The sequence below is a fragment of the Hydra vulgaris genome, chromosome 07 (genome assembly GCF_038396675.1).
Source record: "Hydra vulgaris chromosome 07, alternate assembly HydraT2T_AEP".
NCBI lineage: Eukaryota > Metazoa > Cnidaria > Hydrozoa > Anthoathecata > Hydridae > Hydra > Hydra vulgaris.
The window spans coordinates 10,775,301-10,795,266 of NC_088926.1; the positions used below are offsets into that span (position 1 = coordinate 10,775,301).

The 19,966-nt window shown below is 26.3% G+C and overlaps 1 protein-coding gene across 1 annotated transcript in view; it reads right to left on the reverse strand.

The window, feature by feature from the left end:
• LOC100206972 (transportin-1) overlaps positions 1-19,645 on the reverse strand; it is a 38,230-nt gene extending 18,585 nt beyond the window's left edge. Inside the window, exons 1-6 of the mRNA XM_065801012.1 lie at positions 19,411-19,645; positions 19,056-19,137; positions 17,151-17,404; positions 5,993-6,126; positions 4,226-4,307; positions 3,639-3,761 (exon numbers count right to left, since the gene is read on the reverse strand). Coding sequence (XP_065657084.1) covers positions 3,639-3,761; positions 4,226-4,307; positions 5,993-6,126; positions 17,151-17,404; positions 19,056-19,137; positions 19,411-19,518 — 783 coding nt within the window. The 5' untranslated portion in view covers positions 19,519-19,645. The remainder of the gene's footprint in view (positions 1-3,638; positions 3,762-4,225; positions 4,308-5,992; positions 6,127-17,150; positions 17,405-19,055; positions 19,138-19,410) is intronic.
• Positions 19,646-19,966: the final 321 nt, after the last annotated feature.

The window sequence follows — 19,966 nt, forward strand, 5'->3', positions numbered from 1 at the left end:
TTTATATATTTATATTATTAATAAACAATATACTGATATTTTAAATAGACTAAAAAGATTTATTACATAGCATATTTATTACATAGCAAGGTCATTAATTTATTTAATGGTTATTAACTTTTTGTTGTTCTTCTCTCACTTTTTGAATTAATTTTTTTGGATTGATTATGTTATAATTGCGCTTTAAAATTTTTTAAACCGTTTTTTATTATTTTAAACTGTTTATTTACATTTTTGCTGCAATTTTAGTATTTAAAATGAGGAAGATTAAAAAGCTTAAAGAGTTTAATTGCAAGTGTGAGGAGAAGAAACTCAAATACACTTAGTATTTTAAAACAAGTTAATGTTTTTATTCAAGGAATTATAAAATATGCTAAGTGTTTCATATTTTAATATAATCAAAGTGTGCGCTTTACATTTTAATTCGATTGTATTCATATTATAATACATACTCCAATTTCATCCACATGAATTCAAAATAAGCATTCTGATTGACTTAAAATACATTTATAATTAGTTTTAAAAACTGTTTGCTTTTTCTAAACATTAAAAACAATTTTGTAATGACCATGACAGGTTTTATCATTACAAAACAGCAAGACAAAAAGTAATAAAGAACTATTTTAATTTTAACTTTTATGACAAACTAGGTAATTTAAAATTGTTTTAAATTTAGTTTGGCCAGAAATTTGGGGGCCCATACTGGTTTACTGGTATCAAAATTGGCCTGGATACTAGTAAGTGACCAGAGCCCCATCCCTGGCTAAAAATGAGACTTTTTTCAAACCCGACTCTGGCAAAACTATAAAATTTAGCAGGGGTTGATAGCTAGGAAAAAAATTTATAATACTTTATATGAATCGGTGAATGTTAAAAGGGCAAAAGTCCAACAGTGTAAACATTTGGGAAACTAAAAAAAACTGCATTTCCCCTCGTAATAAAGTTTAGTTAATGGTTTAATAATTTTTTTTTGAAGGTGAAAAACATCCTCTTACGAAAAAAAATTATTAAACCATTAACAAAAATTTACTATGGGGGAAAATGCAGTTTTTCTTTAATTTAAAAAAGTTTACATTGTTGGACTTCTACCCTTTTAACATTCACCAATTCATATATTATAATTTTATGCTTACATTTACTATTTATTAAATACTGGCATATATTTATATATTTTCAAACTCTAATTTACTTCCAACAAGGTTGCAAGCAACCACTATTAAGTTATGATTTACTTTAAAATAGAGAATAAGTAAAAATACTAGGAAGTATTTAACTGAAGACTTGAAAAGTTGTAGGTTGTATATAAAAGAAAAACATGGAGATGGCTAAGAGTTTTCAGATTTTTTTGACGTTCAAGGAAAAAAACTGGATTAATAAAAATTTTTATAGCATGAAGCGACAGATACAGCAAAAGGATGCAACTTGTTGAATAAGAACCCAAGCAAGAATGAGTTTTGGTTTATCATAATAGAGATGATAGCTTGTTTGAGCATTGACCATGACGATATTTGTGGAAAAAAGAAAGAAATGTAACCTTACAACAATTGGGGAGTGGCTCAAACTTGGCAGATAAAGCAGGTCTAATTTCATACACAATGTGCTTTTAGACTTAGTTGAAGAGTAAAAGGATTGCTATTCATCAATAAAGGAATGCCAAAATTGTTGCAATATTTTTTTGCAGTATATAAATGAGTTTTTTTGTCTAACAAAAATTGTGGATTTTAAGTCTAGAATGTAAATCCATAAGCCACTGCAAGGCTGTTACAGTGACGATGATGATTATGATGATCATAATGATATTTATATGTGCATATATATATATATATATATATATATATATATATATATATATATATATATATATATATATATATATATATATATATATATATATATATATATATATATATATATATATATATATATATATGTACACAATTATTTTATGGGACTTAAAGTTTCATGACATAATTTTTTTTATATTTGTTTAAACAAACAATTAAAAATATGTAAGTTTTGATTGTTATTATTATTTCAGTAGTAAACTTGTTTTGTTTCTTTTGTTTATTTTTGCAATAAGATCATTATATAAAGAAGTGTTCACTGTTTTTAATGATCAGAAATATTTCCAGATTTTACAATTTGCGATCACTTAATTCGAACCTTGTATTGAGTTTTGTTTCCAACTTAAACTTTCTTCCTTGAAGTATAAGTCAAAAATATAAAGTTACCAAAAAAGTAACAAAGTAACATGTGTACAAGGCTCGAACTAAGTGGTCATGAATTGTGATATGTAGAAATGCTTGCAGTCTTTAATATTTTAGATATTAAAAAACCATTAACTTTGTTTTTATCACTTAACTCAATAGTCGTTATTCAATAAAAATATTTATATTGATCTTGAATTATGATACAAAATTTTATTATAAAACCATATTACTATTACTTTATTCATTACTAAAAATCAAGATTTAAACTTAAGTATTTTAATTCATTTTACAAATCATCAGATAAAACTAGAAAAATAAAGCATATATTACAATGTAATATTAATAAACAACCACAAATCACAACAGTCTAAAAGAACTTAGCAGTGATCAAATATTTTAAATAAAAGTAATTGGGAAATAAGATACTTTTATATCTAATTTAAATCTTATTATTTTCTCATAAATTAAATTTCTCTTTAGCAGATATGTATAGAGGAGACAGACAGAGCAGTTTAAAAACATATAAAAACTAATTTCAATTTTTTATAAATATTATAAAATAAAATAAAAAACTCTAATAACTTATTTTTTTATTAGTATTTTTATTATCAACTATTTAATTTCTTATTTAAAACATTAAAAAATTTTAAATAAATAGTTTCTTATAGTTTCCGCCGAAAAAAAAATCAATTTCAATGTTTCACACAATGCCTAAGTAAATTTAGTATAATTTTTTATTGATTAATTTTTAAATTACTGTGCAAATTATTTTGGCCCTTGAGTAATTATTATTTTTTTTACTATAACTTTTGTTTAACTCATAATTTATTATAATAAATTATAATAATAATTATATAAAAGTTGCCTGGTGCTCAAACAAATAATTAAATATGTAAGCTTTGACTGTTATTATTTTTGCAATATGATAAATTGATCGTTTCATAAAATCAGTGTTTATAGTTTTTAATTAACTGAGAATTTGAGATCAGACATACTTCCAGATATAGCAATTTATCATCATTTGCAATCACATTAGCCTTATTGTACAACATACCTAATATTTGAAATCTGATGTCATTAGACATATTAGAACATAAGAATTTCAAAAATTATGTTTTATGAGCCACACTAATATACATTCACAACTACTAAAAAGTTAATAATTATTAATATTTATCATATATTTTCAATTATTCATTGTGAATAAAACTAAATAATTGAAAATGCTTATTACAAGTAGCAACCAATATTTTTTGAATTTTAATAAACTTTAGATTATTTTAACAATAAATAAAAATAAAAATAATTTAATATTTCCTTTAACAAAAATGGTGCAAAAAAAAAAAAAAAAAAAAAAAAACATTTAAGTTTATAATAATAATAAATAATAAAACATTGTCTGGCTAAAAAAAATAAATAACAGTTTACCTCTACAAGGTTGTTTATATTAGGAATGAGCTGCTCAACGCGAACCTCAAGCAACATTACAATTGCGCGACATACATTTTTCCTTACTTCTGAATCATCATCATTTGAAAGAGAGAACAAACCCTAAATAAATTTTTTTATTTTGTATAAAAACTATATTTAACTTGACTCAACAAAAACTTCTCAACAACTATACTTGAAAATTTTTTTGTCATTTGAACTTAGCTTGATTTACTAATTATTTTTTTTTAATAATTAAAGCTATTCATTTAAAAAATAAGGAAAAAAAAACAATTAAAATTTTAAATATTGATAAGAATATGTACACAAATTTTATTACAGTATGATTGCTAAAAATTTTATTACAGTATTTTAGCGTGATTGCTAAAAATTATTGTCTTTATTGATTTCTTGTAGGAAAAAGGTATATAAAAGAATGTTTTTGTTTGTTTTAAATTAAATAAACCTCCTTTGTTCAAATGTGTTTTGATGGCCACAATAGGTAAGGCTACTCAATTTTTGTTTACTATCAACTGTAAAATAAATAAGTAATAATATGAATAAAAACATAAAACTAAAATTTTTACCTCCATGAACTGATCAATGCTGTTCATCAAAACTTGACTACGACAATTTATAAACTGATTGACACAGGCTAAAGCATGAGCTCTAAAATATTTATACTTAAAGATTTTTTTTTTGCATTTAATTTACTTTGCCTTATGTATTTAATGATTAATAAAATTTTTAGTAAGTTTTTGAAACATTTTATTAAACTTTATGTAGTTAATGATATCAGAATAATTAAAAAAAAAAAGAATTCTTTTTCTAAAAAAAAGAATATTTTTTTAAAAATATTTAAAACAAAAAAAGCAATTTAATACATACATATTTTCATTTATCTTCTATGGAAAAAATAAAATACACTTTAAAGTCAAATTAATATTTGTATTATTATTTAGTTTTAGAAACAAATAGCTTATCTCAAATTTTCAAATGTTATTGTTATTATCACTCACACTTTCACAAAAAATACTGATTACGTAAAAAATTTAATGAGTATGGTTTATTCAAATTTTAAATATCAATTACCACTATTTCTTGCAAAAAGTGTACACTACTACTTCTTATGAAAATTATATAAAATTGAATATTTATTGTAAAATATTTTTTGTACATACACACTCACACACATATAAATATATATATATATGCACACAGAGGTGTACGCTTGGACTTTTGGTTGGTTGCCAGAAGAGCAATTAGTAACCAAAAGTAACCAATTTGTTAATGTTGGTTGCCCACTGACGTTTAGAGTTGCCTGACTATTTTATATAAAAAAATTTTGCATTCGACAAAGTTCTTGCATATTCTAGCTCCTTTTTCTTTAAAGGGCTAAGACTAAAAATAATTTTAAATACTAGAATTAATAAAAAATTGCTGTTTTTTAGAACACCTAATTATACATACATACATAAATATATAATATTTTATGTAGGATAATGTTATAAATGATAATCTTTTAAATAAAATGCATAGGCAACAGTTCTATTGAAAATATTTTATTTGTTTTATGAAATTTTTTGTATATCTTGATAATTTTGTTTAATAATTTTTAAAAAGTCAACTTTATAAACTTTATATACACAACTATTTGCTCTAGATGGAAAGTTAATTAAATATAAAACATAATTTGATGGCATCCAGCACATCTTGTAAAACAGGAGATGTGAAAACCAACTACATAGTTTTTCAGAAGGCATGAAAAATTATCAGCCTAATTTTAATATAGATGTAAAAAACTTCAGTTCAAATTCGCCAAAATATTTAGATTTTCACATGCACATCATTTTGTCTAATCATGACACTGCAATTAAGCAAATTTTCTTGGCTATAATTTCAAACCACCAAATTTTTACAATTGTGATCTACATAATCCATATAGAGATCATTACGAGATCCTTACGAGATCATTATGATCCTTTTGCTGATTGGACTCTAGAGCAGTTGGCAAATAACTCGTTGTTTTATTGCCAAATAGTTTTCAGCAATGAGGCTCATTTTTACATTTTGTGTGGTTTCTATAGGATGGTGCATTCTTGATGTTCAAAATTGGATGTCAAGAATGCTCTTCCTGAAGAACAGCTTTGGTGCCCAAAATCATTTTCAAATGTTAATGTCACGTATTGAACTTTCAAATAAAAAAGTATTTGACTACTTTTTTTACTACTTTAAGTTTTATTGGGCTTAAAAAAACATCCTTTTTTATTACATATTGAATTATTATTATTATTTAATATTATAACATAATGTAATAATATAAATTCAAATTAAAATACAATAAATAGGAATACCTTAATTTAGGACTATTATGTTTGAAAAAATACAAAAATTTAGGTATCATTATGTTTAATATTTGGACATTTCCTTCACCATCCAGTTGACCAGAAAGATCTTCGCATATTTTTTGCAAAGCACCAAATGCACCCTTGAAACAAAATCATGATTAAAAAGCTGAAATAATTTGCATATTTACCAGGCCATACAAACTTTTAGATTTAAAGAATATATATTTGTCTATGTTAGAATATATTTATATCAAATTAATTTTGACAATTTATATTATATTTTATATCTTTGAAGTTTTTTAGGTGACAAAATTGATATTACACACATTGTTTTGCAACAAAGGTAGCGTAAAATATATTAGGACAGTGACTATATATTAAGTACAAGCCTTCCCAGAAAGCGCGTGCGGTCGCACACCTTGATTGTCCATGTTTAAAAATTTTTTTAGACAATTTGAATTTACGCCAAAATAAAGCTAAAAAAACTACTGAGAATAAAGTAGCAATACTCAAAGAAAGGAAACGAATACTATACGAAATAGAAAACCTAAATAAAGTAAAAAAGAAAACTTAAAAAAGAAAAATTTTGTCAAAAAAGTAATTGGCCTAAATATTTTACTGTTTTTGTTTTCTATTTTTTTTTTAGGGTGTTTGTTATTTTCCACTACCAAAATTGATACAAGTTGAGGAAAAAAGCAGAATATAACAAAATAAAAATATTTTTTTATATACAACTTATTTGCGATTTTTCAGTCAGCATATTAAGTACTTTATTATCTGCACATGAAACATGGACAACAATAAAATTTGTTTTTCAAATGTTTTTGTTAAACTTTACCGTTTTAACAATGCACAGGAAAAAGACAACTATTTGCTATTTATTTGTAAAAAAATTGTAATTTTTAACAAATTTTTTATGTAAAAAAAAATAAAGTCATAAATACTAATATTCAAAAATAAAATAGTTAGTAGTTTTCACTATCCTATTGAAAGTCTGCATCTTTGTTGAATTCTAAAAATTGTGCATTTAAACATGATAGTTTATTTCCTGATGAACTATTGTTATTGAAGATGCTCTAAAAGCTTGTGGGCTAGTGCATTGTTAATTTACTGAACTTTTTGAATGAAATTTTTAGATGCCTATTTAAAATTTTTTTAATACATTTTTTCAAACAGAGCAATCATTATGTTCATTTTCTCAAGTAATTCGTATTAATGTTGGAAATTAGGCAATATAAAGGAGACTATTTCAGACAGGCATTAAATGTGGTAAATATATTTATAAAAGAAACCATGTTATTCTTTTATTTAGTTATTACGAAATTTATTAATCAATAATATATTTTACAAATATATAGCAATTTATTTTCTTATTATATAAGTATTGAGAAAAAACATCAAATATAGCAAAAAGATTTTTAATAGCAAAAAGACGTTAAAAGGAATAAACAAAAGAAAAAAAAAAAAGTAAAAGCTTCTCATAGTTCTAACCAGGGATGCGGAGTCCTAAAAAGACTCTGGCTTTATATCTCTACTTATTCCAAGTATGTAGTGTCAAGAAGCTCTAAACATGTTTGTTGACTTATGATCTGCTATAAGAAAAAATTCATGAGATTTAATAACTTGAAACTTATTTTTTCTAAACCTGGAGCCCTTGCCGCCATTATACATACAGACTCCGGGTTCAAAAAATGATTGTTCCTCTAACCTAAAAGTCTTTAATTTTTTCCTATCAGAAGTCCATAAACTTATTTATATTTTTAGAGCTCCTGGATACCAAAAACTAGGATGAAGTAATCTTTTTGTGATTTTCAAATCTGGAGTATTTTTTGGGACTCCACATCTCTGGTTCTAACGTACATAGCAAATTAGTTTCTTAATTATACGGACTGATAAAAATCATAAATAAACTGCATACCAAAACTTTCAATTGTTGTTAAATTTTTATAAAAGATGTTTTTTTTTAAATCAACTTGTATCAAATTCGCTAGCTAAAAACAACAACCACTCTAAAAAGAAGAATGCAAAAAATGTAAAAATTAAAAAAAAAATTTTTTTTTTATTAATTAAATTTTCTAATTAAAACTTGATATTTTGTCACAATTTTGTTTCCATTTTTTAGGATTGTTGTTTTTTCCTCAGTAGATAAGTTGTTTCATCAACTTGTTTCTCCACGTAGCGGCCTTGTTCGTCAAGGTTCGTGTTTCAGAGTTATAGAGTTGAGAGAGGATTATAACCACAAGTAGCCTCCTCATCTGTAGTGGCCTTCTCGGCCTTGGGGAGGTGAATTACAAAAAAAAAAAAAAAAAAAAAAAAAAAAAAAGTTTAGCTTTTCCCTGTGAATTATTGAAATGCTTTAAAAGTTAAAAGATGCGAACTATCTTGGTCCGTGTGCCTAAAAAAATTACTTTTATCATGGACAAACAAGGCGTGCAACCGCACACGCTACCTGGGAAGGCTTGAGGTACCAACATTTTTTGGCATCAAGTTGTTTCAAGCTGGAGTAGATAGTTTATAGCAAAATAATAGTTAACTCAAAAATAAAAACAATTTATAGTTAACTAGTTTATCTATTTGAAAAATAAATTAAAAAAACTAACATAAACAAACCGCTTTATAGAGGCTGTTTTTTTGTATAATTATAAAGAAATGTGTCATTAAAAATGTAATCAAAACTAAAACCTCCCGGAAAAATTTTTTGCATTAGGTTTAAGTTTTTAAGCTATAAAAATTGTGTTTTTTTTTAAAAACTTAAAAACAAAAATATAACAATTTCTTTTTTTGTTAACTGATTCTCTAAACCCAAATAAGTTGCAACATTTGAAACCATGTTGCTTTTATAAATTTTTTATTTGCATAAGTTAATCATCATAATATGGTTTTTATGTAAAACGACCCTAAAAATTAAAAAAAATTAAAAAATAAATTATTATGTTTCATTATATATGAAAATACGCAGGAAAATGTTTTACACCAACAATTGCTTTAAAAATTCATTAACTATAGGTCACCCTAGTTTATACTTCTTCATAAATTTATATATATATAAATTTAAATTAAAATAAACTTTCATATTTTTGCACATTCAGTTTTATGGTTTAACTAAGGTACTCCCACTTGAAACAATTAATTTTTCTGAAAAAAATTGGTGGTGTGTGTATATATATATGTGTATATATATCTTGTACTGCTGATTTAGGTGAGCACTCACATAATTATGCTATAGTATGTATATATATATATATATATATATATATATATATATATATATATATATATATATATATATCAGGCCTTGTTATGAGATTTCGCTGTATAACAAAAACGCGGAGATTGCAACAGACGTATGATTAAAAATCATACGGTCTATATAATTAAAAATCACACAGCAAGTTTTTTTCTCTCACTATAACAGGCTTGGTCGGGAAAGGCGTGCGATCGCACTCTGATCTTGACCACGCATACAATATTTAGTTGCGACAACTTACCCACGGCTTCATAGATGTTTTGAGAACATTCAAGTATGTTTCCATGTTTGTCCGCATAACAATAAGTTTTAAAAACACACGCAAAAAAATTAACTTCATAACTTTAATCTTTACTAATTAAATGATTTAATATTGGCGAATGCTTTAAAAAGATTCGTTAATATAAATTTGTTTTATTTTAATACGTTGACTTATTGTTGGAGCCACACACACACAGATATTTAAAAGATTTAATAAAATGGCAGCGTATAAACATTTTAATAACATATTTTGATCTATATTATTAAAAAGTTTTATATATACAGCATATAATATATACATATATTAGCTTATACGCTGCCTATTTATTAAATTCAACTTATTTATGCAATCTTATAAGAAGAATATGACAATCAAAGATATCATATATATAATGCTATATATATTTTTGTCCTTCAGGACTCTTTAGTAATGTACATAAATATAAAATTATGTGGGATAAAAATTATATAATAAATTGTTTATCCGTCCGATCTAGATATAGAACTTATATCTTCACTGTTGCAGCTTTCTTCACTACTATAATCAGTGGCAATGCTAGCATTAGCTGAATCAAGGCAAAAAACTCTTCGCTTATCTAAGAAAATATCCACAGCGCGACTTAAAATATCATCGCGTTCTTGTTGAGTGAAATTCCTGTCATTCCCTGCTATGATTATTAAGTCTTCCCTTGTTGAGTGGTTCATCTTTAAACGCCTATCAGTCAAAATCACAGTCAAAATACTGAAAACGCGTTCGACAGCTGAATTAGAACCAGCAATACACATCAGAAGTTCAACTAAAAGACTCAAGTTTGGAAACTTAATTTTATGATAAAGAAAAATATTCTGCCATATTTGCAATGGTGTGAGTGCAATGGAGTACTGCGCATTTATTACTAGTTTTGCAGCTCTCCATTCCGAAAGAACTATTTTAAAATCCATTCCTAATTTTTCTAGAGGGTAAAAAAATTCGTTTAGTAATAAAGATATGCTGGCATCACCATACATGCTGTCTGCTGTCCATACTTGCGGATCTAACCAATTCATTAAATTGAATATGGGATTTAACAGCGGACTAAATCTATCATTTATCAATGGCAGAATGCTTTTAACTGCTAATTTTCTTACTTTAATGGCAGAATGAATACATTCAAAGTTAAAATTAGCCATATTGTTGAGTTCAATCTCAACAAACACTGGGTTTGATTTTTTTAATTTGTTACCTTCTTTGAGATACGAAGAAACAAGATTGGTTGAACCATCTTTTTCATTGATTATAAACTTGAGTAAATATGAATCAATAATATTATCAATATCTTTATTGCTTAATTCCGCTAAGCAAGCCTTTGTTATATCCACCGCTGGTTTTAACTCATTCACCATTAACATTCGTTTTTCAAAAACCAATGATAATGGTGATAACTTTTCTAAGATGTCCAAATAACTACAAATTATACATAATAGTCTGTAGTCATGCAACCGTTTTGACAATCCAGAAAGTTTAACACGCATATCTGCTTTAGTGTCGCGATCAGCAAGAGCATTATCGAAACCCACAATAAGCAAAGGCAAATTATGTAAAAGTTTTGTAAAGCCGCGTCTCCTGTGACTTATAAAGCGCGTTCCAAATATTTTAGGCAAGGTGGAAATATCTTTCACAGCATCTTTTATTGCTTTTTCTAAACAATGGTTTACACAGTGAATTTTTATCAGCCACATTCTATCTTTTTTTAATTGTGTTAACACGCCATTATAAATTCCAAAATTAACGCAAGCTCCGTCGGCTGCAGCGCTTACAAGTTTGTATTTGTAAGCTGACGCAGTTAAAGGAATACTACCGGTTTCAATAAAAATGCTATCAATAGCCTTTTTTATGGAATTGGCACTCATACCACCCAAACTGTTCATATCAAGTAAAGAAACTACAAAACAGGCAGGGGTCCCCTTTCGTTCAACGCGCACAAGAATCAACTCTTTTTCATCCTTTGTTTTTCTAGCCTGAGACCATCGGAAAGAATGGAGAAAATGTTTGTTTCATTGACAATTTTAGCAACTTTTTCTTTAATGGCACTGGCAATGCATGAGATATATTCACGTGCTAAAAAAGAAATTAAAAAACAATTAAAAAAAAATAAATAATAATAACTAATATTTTTCAAATTAAAAAATCAAATGGATAAATCAAAAGGATAAGACCATTCTTGATTAAAAGCTTGAGAAAAAAAAAATTAATTTTTCATTATAATAGTAACATAACTTTAATTTGATTTTTTCATTTGAATTGCTTTATCAAATTACAAAAAAGAAACTGAACCTAAAAATCGATAACTTGCTTTATTGTTATCTTTTCCTTCTAAAAGGAGTACACCATTAAGTCTTTGGCATTGATCAGTGTCTTGAAATGGCTATGTGGCATGCTCGGTCTTAAAGCCATTTTATAGGCTGCTCTAATCATCTTTAATAACGCTTCGCGGTTGTCTTGTGTAATAGGTAACAAATTTTCCATATCGAGGTTAGCAACACAACTACTTCCAGGATCTTCCGAGTTACCATTATCAATCAACACCGCTAATCTATGGCTTTGCCCTCTAAGATGGCGATCAACCTTTATTATTATCAAAGAAAAAATCACGGTTCAAATTAAGCAGTTCTCTAAAAAATTTATTCACTTAGTAATATAGTAAATTATAAGATAACTACAGTTATTAGTTATATAATGGTAGAAAAATTATGTTTCAATTAATTCCTAGAGTCACAAATTAAGAACAAGCTAATTATTTTAATTTTACCTGATACTTTGTCACCACACAAGTTCCTCTGTAGACGCTGTCAAAGAATTATTCGATACTCCTTTAACTAAAGCATCCGTTAAAATTTCAGTTTTGTTCCTAGCACAAATCTTACACCATATTTTAACAACTAAGCCATTTTCTTCCGTGTATCCAATAACTGATTCTTTCCCCCACGAAAGAAAAGTTTTTAAGTTCTTAGATATTGGTTAACTATCTTTAATTTTTTTTGCTTCAGATGTCATTCTTACAAATTTGTTATACTAAAACTTAAATTTACTTATTTCTGTTTTAAATACTTATTAAAAAAAAAAAAAAAAAAGCCCACTCACTATTCATAATCAGTGGTAAAGCAGTTCCGCTTCCTCCTCGTAATTTATTTTTACCTTTTGAGTTTAATCATAAAAAAATGCTTTCATATAGTTTGACGTATTTAAAATTTGATTTTGGTTAGTAAAATAAAAAATAAAAATATAATTTATTTGGAATGTAATTTGTTTGGATACTGATCATTATAGACCGCTAATTCAGGGGTCTAGCACATTGCGGAATTGTTTTTAACATTTTTAAAGATACTGCTAAAAACAACGTTCTAACATTGTCATAGTAACTGAATGATTTAATTGTTTCTTTTGTTCATCGTACTACAAAGAACTGTATGTAATTTGTAAAAACAAAACTCAGGCCAACTACGCAAAGCGCAAAATGGTTAAAAAAAGATTGACTTTTTTATTTATTAAATAAATCAACAAACGTTTGTTTATTAGAATTTTGTTGAAATAAATCAGAAGTACTCAAATAAAAGAAATTATACTAAACTCTTTGATAAATTGAATAACAATTGTTTCTTTATTAAACAATTATTAATAGTAAGTTTTTACTTTATATAAAAAAAGTGTCACTTAATTATAAAAGACGAAGGTTATTAATTATTCTAAACTTATTTTATAACAATTTAATCAGGCAGCTTTTAATTTTTGTAATTGTCTCTCATCGGTCTAGTTGAACTTTTTTGCGCTTGATTATTTTTTGAAATGTTCTCAAAACATCTATGAAGCCGAGGGCAAGTTGTTGCAACTAAATATTGTATGCGTGGTCAAGATCAGAGTGCAATCGCGCGCCTTTCCCGACCAAGCCTGCTATAACAAAAGTTACAAATAAAATCCTTAGTTCTTATTTGAAAAATCATTTTTATAACTTTTTTCAAATATGAACTAAATTTTGTGAACTCTTTTTAATACTGTTTTTAAACAATAAAGAGGTTTATCAGTTACCGATAACATATCCGTGATCATAGTTTATTTTCATAAATTAAACGAAGGTCATTAAAACTTTACGTTATTGAATTGACAATAAACTTAAAATAAAATATCTTATTAATAAAATATTTACATCAAAACAAATCGTGCATTTTTTAAACTATTATGACAAAAAATAATTTATATATTTAAAAGGAATTTATATATTTAATTCCTTAAGATAAAACTTAAAACACTTTATTTTCTTTAACTAATTTTTAACAACAACAAAAAAATTATCAAACAAACTGTTTCCTTAACAAAAAAAAACTATTAGTTTACAATTGCGGTTAAATGCTTTTACTTACGACTTTATTTCTTCTAAAAAGATAAAAGTTTTTGTGTAATGGAAAACTGCTGAACGCGTAGGCAAACCGCCTTTTCGCAAGCAAAATGCGAGCTGCGTAACGCTTGTTAATAAGGCTTGATATATATACACACACGCACACACATATATATACATATACAGGCCTTGGTGGGAAGCGAGAGTTAAAGCTCTCGCTTCCCGTCGAGCCCTACACTCCTTTAAATAGGTTTACGGGAGCAATTTATGGCTCCTGTATTATGGGAGCAATTTATGGCTAATTTATTTATATGCACAAGTATAATTTTTTCTCTCTAAAGTATAATTATCATTGTAACTAAAATAAAAAACCAGCCATTTAATAACTATTTTTAATAATTCCATTCTACTTACATTTTGCCAGCATTCTACTACGATAAAAAAATATAAAACTTTTTTTATAAGCAGTAAAAACAATGATTGTTTAAAGAATTTTTTCATGCTGCAATAATGATACTTGTTATGTATATATTTTTGTAATATTAATGTAACAAACATATGCTTGACATGGCGCGACAAATCTACGAAAGTGCAAACTTTTGTAGATTTATCGCGCCATTTCAAAACACTTTTAAATTGTTTGAAAAGAAAATTTAAGTTTTGCTGAAATATATACAATCTAATAGAATTAATATATTTATTATATTTTTTATTGTTTAACAACACCAATAATATATTTTTATTAACTTATTATTAGATACTTAATATGAAATTATTTCAAAAGGTTTTGAAATTTGTCAAAACAACTTTTATTTTAATTTTAGCTCTTTTTATTTCTATTTTTTAAAGTTTGAACATTTTTAATTTAGTAAACTAAATTGAGAAAAATTCATTATTTAGCATCAATGGATAATAATTTACTATCATTAGGTCAATGCATATTATCACTAATTTGCGCACACTTTGCAAATGCGTATAAAATTGTTTTGAAGAAATGAAAATTAATTAAATTCAATAAGCATCATTGATAAATCTAATAACTTATTAATTAGAAAAAAAAAAAATTTAAAAATAACACTTCCTCATATTATATATCTCTCAAGTTAATTTAAAAAAATAATAATTTGTTGCGCCCTGGGCTTGTATAAGTATAAAACCAAAATTTTGTAATTATTGAGCAATTTTTTTAATGAATAAACAGATAGCTCTCGCAAAAACCAAAAGCTCTCCTCAGAAGATGTTTAGAGGAGCAGCTTGCATAGCTTGCCATGTTCATTTTAGGAGAGCTTTTTGCCACTCTCGCACTTATTTCTTCCTGTCGAGGCCTATATATATATATATATATATATATATATATATATATATATATATATATATATATAAACATATATTCTAGGGTTGAATTAAGCCATCGCAATTTGAGGTATCTGGAAAAATATCTGGTCTTCAAAATTTCAGTTAATGCAAAATCATGTACTTTTTTTTTAAGGGGTAAATAGTTTAAGTGCGGCAAAAAATTGCCGACCTATTAAATACAAAATTCGGTTTTATACTTGTTGTAAGCATATTATTGTATCGTATATGTTACAAGAATATATACATAACAAGTATTATATATTTCACTGTGAAAAAATCTATAGACCAGCATTGTTTTTGTGTTTCCACACTAGCTATCCATTTATTTATTAACATTACTTATTTGATAAAAAATTTGACAAAAAGCTATAAAAGTTTTAACTGCTAATAAAAATAATTTATATTTTTTTATTGTAATAGAATATAGCCATTTTAAGAATTATAACAACAATTAAAAACTCTACAATAAAAGTTAATAATATATTAAAGTAATTAATATATAAAATATATATTTCATTACATAAAATAAAAATTATTATACAATAATTTAAAGTGTAATACTTTTATATTTTATTAATACAATTTTATATTTTACTAATATAATTTAGAGTGTCATAATTTTATATTTATCAGTTTGTGAATCTAATTTTATCAATACAATTTAGAGTGTAATAATCTTATATTTATAAGTTAGTCCAATCTAATCAAAATATTAGCATTTCAATTGGCTCTCTTTTTTAATATATTTTTCTTGCTGCAACCGTGCTTTTGAAAAAGTATTGCAGTATATTATGTAATTATTATTTTTTTCTTCATAAAATGACTTTGCGTATTTCATTTTAGTTATATTAATAGTTATACTTTTGAGAGAAAAAATTATACCTTCGAGAACCATAAATTGCACGCATAAATCATTTTAGGGAAGTGAGGCGAGTGCTAAAGCTCACACCTCTTCTCGAGGCCTGTGTAAGATATAAATAGGAACATTTGTATGGCTAAATTTTGCGAGTTTTTGAATATATTGAGTAATTTACTGTAGTAACTTAACTGGTTGTTTTGGTTTATTTTATAGGTAAATTTACTGTGATATACTTTATCCACTCAGTAAATCAAACTAAATACAACTTTAAAAAACTATTGGCTTTAACACAGAGATTTAAAAGTGAATTAAATTCAAAAGAGCTTTATGTTGAATAAAAATTACCGTGCAAGAGAGCTAACAAATATACTTCTATTCAAAAGATAAATTTAGCGTGACAAACATTACTTTTAAAAAAGGCTAAAAAAAATCGCTAAATTAGAAAAGAAAAAAAATCAATAAACAAACACACAAAAAAAAATCTCAAAAATATTTTTTTAAAGACAAAACTAATCAAGGTATGAAATGCAATCACAATTTGCGATACAATTAATTCAAGCCCGGGAGATTCAGGTCCGCAGTTGTATGTTGTCATAAAGCAAAGATGTCCACCTGAATTTCACAGGCTTTGTATATACATTTATCATCATGCAAATTTTGGCCAAAACAGTACCAACAGTCTAACTTTAATTTTTAAATTAATGCAGACACTTTTTTAGATAAATTAGAAAAGAAAGAACACATGTTGTTTTTTTCTCTCCAATAAACATAACACTTATAAGCATAGCTAGGCTCAGAGTTTTTCCTAATCATATTAGCATATGTATGAAAATACCTGAGCCTATTTCAAAAATTTCATGTGCTTATAAAAAAAAGGAATGAAAAATTACCTTAAATTAAAAGAAAAAAATTTAACATAAGGTAAATTATCATAACATAGGTAAATTTTTTATGTTAAAAAGATTTTAACATAAAGGTTTTACCACAACAACATAGAAATGAGAATAGACAGAAACTCCTAACTACTAATGTTGTACTAGCATAACAAACAAAACTAATTTAAAACATTACCTCACAAACATTATAATCACCACTATCAAGTAATTGCAAAAGCATAGGTAATAACTCTGGCCAAGTACCAAACTCTTTCTGGGCAATAGTTGTTATTAGAATACCAATAGTAGCTCTAATAAGTGGAGATGGATCACCAATTGCAGATAAACATTCTGCTTTAACAAACTGACGGCATTCAATTGGAAACTTGTGGTAGTTTCCTTTAACATTGTTTTTGAGTATTAGCCCAGCAAGTGAACGAGTTGGCTCATCTAGAAAATTAAAATGATTGATGATTAAGATGTAAAAATCCATAAAATGGGTCATGTGAGCTAGATATGTTAAGTATGCTACCTTTATATATTAAACTGTTAGACTTGCAACTATTTTCTATATTATCTTGCAAATATTTTCTATATTAACTAACAAAATAAGCAGCACATCCATAAAATAAAGTAATCTACAATAAATTATCAACAAAAAAAAATCCATATGTGAAATTCTGTTTGTATATATATTTATGAAAAAGGAACACATCAGTCTTTTAATCATTTAGGCATTCCGTTGACCCTAATAATATTATTAGGTTACGTACACCAGGAGAAATTTGTTGAACATATATGATAGATATACTTATGTTAATAATGTGCTTAAGTAATTAGTCCTAATAAGCTGCAGATGGTTTGAAAGAAAATTATGGTCTGAAACTTCATAAGCTTGTCCTGCTACTCCAGAAGGTGCTGCTGTAGAGGCTAAAAAAAAATTACTTTTAGCTAGAAATAACATAAAAATTTATTTTAACAATTTAAGTATTTTTTGCTATGTTTATTTTTTTGCTATATATACAGCCAAATTGAAAATATTGAAATTGTGTTGTGATGAAGGGCAGATTTGAACACTCGCCAAAAGACCCCAATTACAGCGCATTCAACCACTAGGCTATCGAAGCTATGCATGTAATTGAAAAAAAAACTATTTTATAAATCTTTTATCCAGATTACAATTACAAAATAAATGCAGCTTTATTGCATCAAAATAGTTGCACTTGTATAATAAAGTGCATCAATGCATAAATAAAAGCGTAAAGTCGAGCGTACAAAAATCAAGTAACTTAAATAGGGATAGGCACACTGGTGTGTATATGTGACTGAGGCTTTATGCTTTTGCAGGCATTCATTAATTAAAAGATTGTTTTAAAAAGAGTTTATAAATTAATTTAATTCAAAAAAATTATTACATTTTATTAGATTTTTAGGTGAAATAGTCTAAGTAATTAATAATAAATACACATGTACAAATACAAAAAAATTAGTTGTACACGTGTACAAATAATTGGATGAAATATACCTTTACTAAATATATAGAAAACATAGTTTTCAATAATATTTATTTTGTGTTAGACTCGTTTTTTGCAGACATATTGAATGAGGTGCCTGAGATTTATGTCCGACCCCATATATGCTTTAGCAAAGCTACAGTTAAGCAGCTTAAAATAATTTTATTTTTTTGGCTTGTTGCGCTCTTGTGTGGAGACTTACTAAAAGTGGTAACTTTTAAATGTAAACAAAATTAATATTTTTTACCTTCAGTACATACATCGACTATCTTATAGCCTACTTCTACAAGGGAGTGCTGCTAAATCGAATATCTTACAGCCTGCTGCTACAAGGGAGTGTTGCTACATTGACTGTCTTATAGACTGCTGCTACAAGGAAGTGCTGCTACATCGATTGAGGGTTTAGCATGGGGCAGCAATCTTTTTTCTTTTATTATTTCAATTAATATTCCTGTTTAAAAAGTCTCCACTGACAAGAGCACAACAGGAAAAAAAATAAAATTATTTTAAATCGCTTAACTGTAGCTTTACCTATACTTTATGTTTTATAAAATTGTAAATGCTTAATTAACAGTTGTTTTTTTTACCTATTCCTCCATTTTTCAGCTTCGTGAGAACAAATATAAGATAATTGTTGAAATCTGGAAATTGGTTTAACGATTCGAGTTTCTAAGAAACGTAGTTAATGAATTTTCAGTTATAATTGAAAAAAATTAAAAATAACTAATATAAAACTTCTGCCAACTAAATTAGTATTTTGAAAATTTAAAAAATTTGAAAATAAGCAAATTTTGTACTAAACAAATAAAATCCATGAACTTCAATGTATGAATAATAATATAGTATTTAGCATAAGACTTTTTAAATTTTGTTATGTCAATTATGTAGTCCATATAGCCTAATTACAGTTGAGCAACTAAGACTAATTTGTGAAAAAGATACTTGTTGAACAGCTCTCTGCGTTTCCGTATTTGGACTCTGACTTTCTTTAAGTAGTTGAAGGATTTGCTTTAATCCTTGATGATCAGGTTGCCAGTTCAAGCATTCCATCTTCAGATTATATAATCGTCGGAGCAGTTTAAGCGACAATCGAAATAAACTGCTAAGTAAGGCAAAGCATGGTTTGCTTCGATTATCAACTGTTATTAATCTATTAATATAAAAACTATTTATTTAAAGGCTGTTTCCAATGAATTCGTTTAAAAATTTACGTTTGCATTACGTTAACATTATATGTCACAAAGCCGTAATTTACTTAAATTTTTAAGAGATTAGTGCAATTGTATCTGAGTGAATTAACTTTTTGCAGTCCGAGTTTTGTATAATTTTGAGAATTGTTGCACACTGAATTCAGTGTGCAACAATTCTCAAAATTCAAAAATGAAAAAAAAGTTTAATCAATTTGAAAAGAAAAAAAAAAGTTGTTTATTACTAAGTATAAAAATTTTTGGTCAAAAATTTAGAATGTATATATCTCCTACAACTAGGTACTTTTTGA